At 51.2% G+C, this 4,907-nt stretch overlaps 1 protein-coding gene across 1 annotated transcript; it reads left to right on the top strand.

Annotated features, from left to right (window-relative positions):
• Positions 1-593: 593 nt before the first annotated feature.
• LOC128668190 (uncharacterized) lies at positions 594-1,442 on the top strand. Its single transcript, XM_053740520.1, has one exon. It carries the CDS (start codon positions 594-596, stop codon positions 1,440-1,442), a length of 849 nt encoding a protein of 282 aa, XP_053596495.1.
• The last annotated feature ends 3,465 nt before the right edge of the window (positions 1,443-4,907 follow it).

Genomic DNA, 4,907 nt, shown 5'->3' with positions numbered 1-4,907 from the left:
CGGCCAGCGACTGCGGGGCCCACTGACGTCATCGTTTGCGTTTGTTGCCGCGCTCTACCTCTATCGATATATTTTCTTTTTTCCGAAGACGTTCTTTCGACAACTTCCGCAAATCTTCGGGGTTTGTTTTTGCTCCCACTACTACCCTTCGGTACTCCTACGAATATCAGAGCCCTGATACCGAAGGGCCCTTTCTCCATCAGACACTTCGACCTAACTCCCCGTCTTGAGCATCACACTCCGGGTGACTATCGTCGAATAAAATTGTTAAGTGTATTTCAAATCGTTTTATTTAAAAGGAACCAATATACTGCTCCCTTCCTCACTAAAGTGGTGACCCCGTGAAGACAAACAGTGATCAGAGTGCGGTATATTTTCTTTTTTTGTTTTTCTAACGTCATTGAGTGTTTTTCGTTTTTTTTTTTTTTAATTATTATCGGGTAGTTAGCCATCGACGGGCAAGCAGTGACGTGGTGTGCGGGTAATATCGAGTGAGAGCGCGCGAGCGACAATATTTATGTATTTTATTTTTGAGTGATTTCATTTTCCGTTGGGGTTTTTTTTTTTTCTTTCCGTGCATATTATTCGTCAAAATGTGTCCAACGCCAGACGCCGAGAAAACCCCAGAAGTAGCAACTTTTTCACCGCAGTTGCCAGAGTGTAGGACGAAAGACCTCGAGGTATGGTTCGCGATGGCAGAGGCGGTGTTCGCAATGTCACGGATAACCGCGGAAAAGACCAAGTACTCGATGATGTTACCCAAGTTACCCGCAGACGTCGTAGCAGAAGCGCGTGATTTGATCGTTGCGGAGCCTGGGGACACTCCATACACAACATTTAAAACTGAGATCCTGAAGCGAATGGGAGCGACGGAGGACCAAAGGACGCGCCGGCTGCTAGAAAGCGAGGAAATGGGTGATCAGAAACCGTCGCAGTTTCTCCGCCGGCTCCAGCATCTTGCAGGTAAAAACATGTCGGAGTCGACAGTGCGCACGTTATGGCAAGGGCGACTTCCCAGAGCTCTGCAGCCAATCCTCGTAACCGTTAAGGACCAGTCACTGGAGAAAGCGGCCGAGGTAGCCGATGCAGCGATTGAGTATTTGCCGATTCGACCTACTATCGCAGAGGCAGCACGTGGAGCGGCAGCGAGCCCAGACAACTCGTTAGCGGAGGAGGTAAAGAAGTTATGCATATCTTTCCAGCAGGAGGTCTCGATGCTGCGCCAAGAGGTTGCGTCAGTCAGGTTGTCGCGTTCGCAGGAGGGTCAGCAGCCGCCAGGACAGCAGCAGCGCCGGAATCACTCGAGATCCAGGTCTCGCTCGAGATCGCAAGGTCCACGTCCAGAAGGAGTATGCTGGTATCACTGGAGGTTCCAAAGCAAGGCCACCAAGTGTACGCTGCCGTGTAGCATGTCGCCGGGAAACCTGATGGGAGGTCGTTAATGACGGCAGACGACCATTGCCCTATGAAATCACGCCGTCTATTTGTCTGGGATCGAACATCGAAAGTGCAGTTTCTGGTGGACACGGGAGCAGATCTCTGTGTGTTCCCGCGACAGCGTCTCCGTGGCCCGCACGTAAAGTCCAGTTACGAGCTTTCTGCAGCTAACGGCACGCCGATCGCAACGTATGGATTTGCGACACTTTCACTTAATCTCGGACTAAGACGCGAATTTACTTGGAGGTTCGTCATCGCCGACGTCTCCAAGCCCATCCTCGGCGCTGATTTCCTGGCTCACTACGGACTCTTGCCAGACCTGCAGAAAGGTCAGCTGATTGATTCAACCACCCTGCTTACCTTCAAGGGGAAGATAACAGAGTGCGGCGACCCGAGCATCAAGACGATCAGCGGTTCATCACCCTTTCACGAGCTGCTGCGAGAGTTCCCGGAGATTACGCGCCCTGAAGGCGCCCCCCAGCAGGTAAAACATAATACAAAACATTACATCATCACTTCACCAGGTCCACCAGTCGCTCAGAAGCCACGGCGACTCGCTCCAGACAGGCTCAGAGCGGCCAAGAGGGAGTTCAACGCGATGCTGCGTCTAGGTCTTGCACGTCCCGGCAAAGGATCGTGGGCTTCACCACTGCACATGGTGCCCAAGAAAGGCGACGACGAGTGGCGAGCATGTGGCGATTATCGAGGATTGAATGTCCGTACGTACCCAGACAAGTATGGGGTACGCCACATCCAGGATTTCGCCCAACATCTAGACGGAAAGAGTATCTTTTCAAAGATCGACTGCACCAGGGCCTACACGCAGATACCAGTGGCGGAGGAAGACATCCCGAAAACGGCCATCATCACGCCGTTTGGACTCTTTGAGTTCCCGTTCATGACCTTCGGACTCCGAAACGCAGCACAGACCTTCCAGCGCTTCATAGACGAGGTACTGCAGGGTCTGGACTTTGTGTATGCGTATATCGACGACATCTTGATAGCTTCAGCATCACTCGATGAGCACATGGGACATCTACGAGTAGTGTGCGAGCGACTGAAACAATATGGACTGGTAATAAATCCAAGTAAGTGCGTTTTTGGACAGCCGCAGATAGAATTTCTCGGATATTTAGTATCCGGCGCAGGTACGCAGCCGCTCCCGGAGAAGGTGGAGGCAATAAGGTCCTTCAAGCTGCCAGATACCGTGAAGAAGCTCCGAGGATTCCTAGGTATGATAAATTTTTACCGCAGGTTTATACCTAAAGCAGCCGCAGTCCAAGCACCACTGAACAATTTACTCCAAGGCAACGTCAAGGGCAACGCACCAGTTCCTTGGACTCCGGAAGCCATCAAAGCTTTTGATGCGTGTAAGGACAGCCTCGCGGAGGCTACCTTGCTCGCACACCCTAAAAGAGACGCACCTCTAGCAATATTTTCCGACGCATCCGACTTCGCTGTCGGCGCAGCACTCCAGCAGAAAGTCAATGGCCACTGGCAGCCACTTGATTTTTTCTCCAAGAAACTGAGTCCAACCGAGCAGAAATATGGAGCGTACGACCGTGAACTCCTGGCGATATACTTATCTGTAAAACATTTCAGGCACATGATTGAAGCTAGGCAATTTACGATCTTCACAGATCACAAGCCGATTACCTTTGCTCTCAAGAAGAAGTCCAGCCAGTGTTCACCTCGCCAGTTTCGCCACCTTGATTTCATCAGCCAGTTTTCAACTGATATTCGCCATATCGCTGGGCAGGACAACGTCGTCGCTGACGCGTTGTCACGGGTCGAAGAGTTGGAAGCCACCATCGACTACCCAGCACTTGCCGAATCCCAAGAGCAGGACGAGGAACTTCGGGAGTTGCAGCAAGGTAACACGTCATTGCAAATTAAACAACTGTTGATTCCAGGTACAGACGTCCCGGTATTTTGCGACGTATCAACGCCAACAGCACGGCCATTCATTACTAAGCCATTTAGGAAGGTCGCATTCAACGCGGTGCACCGGCTCTCTCACCCAGAGGCCAACGCCACGGTCAAACTCATAACACAACGTTACGTCTGGCCGTCGATAAAAGCAGATTGTAAGGAATGGGCCCGCCAGTGCATTCAATGTCAACGCTCGAAGGTGTCACGCCACGTATCCGCGCCGATCGGAACATTTGCTCCACCATCAACAAGGTTTGAACATGTTCATATTGACATAGTCATAATGCCCACTTCCGAAGGTTGCAGATACTGCCTGACGATGGTAGACAGGTTTACGCGTTGGGCTGAAGCTGTACCCCTAGAAGATCAAGAAGCGCCAACTGTGGCCCGTGCATTTTACGATACGTGGATCTCACGATTTGGTACACCATTGCGAGTAACCACGGACCAAGGGAGACAGTTCGAGGCACACTTGTTTAAACAGCTCAACCACGTGACAGGCACAAATCATTTTCGGACAACGGCGTACCATCCGGCAGCCAACGGCATGGTGGAGCGATTTCATCGGCAGCTAAAAGCCGCCATAAAGTGCCACGAAGACGAGCGATGGACAGAAGTGTTACCAACAGTACTGCTCGGCATTCGAACAGCGTGGAAGGAAGACCTTCAAGCATCGGCAGCAGAGATGGTGTACGGTCAGCCACTGCGTATTCCTGGCGAGTTCCTGGTGTCACAATCAAGATACGGGGAGAACGAGAACGCAGCGGAATTCGTCAAGGAACTGCGACGGCAATTCACCAGTCTACGCCCAGCTCCCGGCTCACGGCACGGTGGTAAGAAAACTTTCGTTTTTAAAGACCTTGCTACCACTGAACAGGTGTTCGTCCGGCACGACGGGCCCAAGGCGCCGTTGCAGTGCCCGTACGAGGGACCCTTCAAGGTGGTCAGCCGCAAGGAGCGGACGTTTGTGGTGCGCATCCGGGATCACGACGTCACCGTCTCCATCGACCGCCTGAAACCGGCGTTCGTGATGGTGAATCCTCCAGGCGAGCCAGAGGAAGCACCTCCAGCGTCTCCAGATCATCCGCAGCTGGACTATCCGGATCTGGGTACACCGGAACCGATTGATCCAGTTCCAAGCCAACCGATATTGGCTATTCCTCCAGCAGCCGAGCCATCAGCATCAACCAGTGCCGAACATAGCTACAACCAGCCGCCTACCCAACCGCAGCCCAGGGACGACGCGTGGCGCACGAGAACAGGGAGACGGGTCCGCTTCCCAGACCGTCTTCAGAGTGGGTTTTCGTGAACTCATTCACTGGTAGGGGGGTGATGTGGCGGTCACGAAATAATTAGTTAAGTTAATAATTATTAATTGCAGTTTTTTTCTCATTATTTTATATTTAAATTTATTTATATTTTAAAGTATTAAAAATAGTCTAGCGTTAAAGTACGAGTAATATTTTTTAGCATTTATTTCACAGTAGACTTAGGAACCATTGTTGTAAAGTACTTTTAAGTTTGTTAAGAAATTTAGT

This window comes from Microplitis demolitor, chromosome 1, assembly GCF_026212275.2.
Source record: "Microplitis demolitor isolate Queensland-Clemson2020A chromosome 1, iyMicDemo2.1a, whole genome shotgun sequence".
Classification (NCBI taxonomy): domain Eukaryota; kingdom Metazoa; phylum Arthropoda; class Insecta; order Hymenoptera; family Braconidae; genus Microplitis; species Microplitis demolitor.
This window is presented reverse-complemented; position numbering and strand designations above follow the sequence as displayed.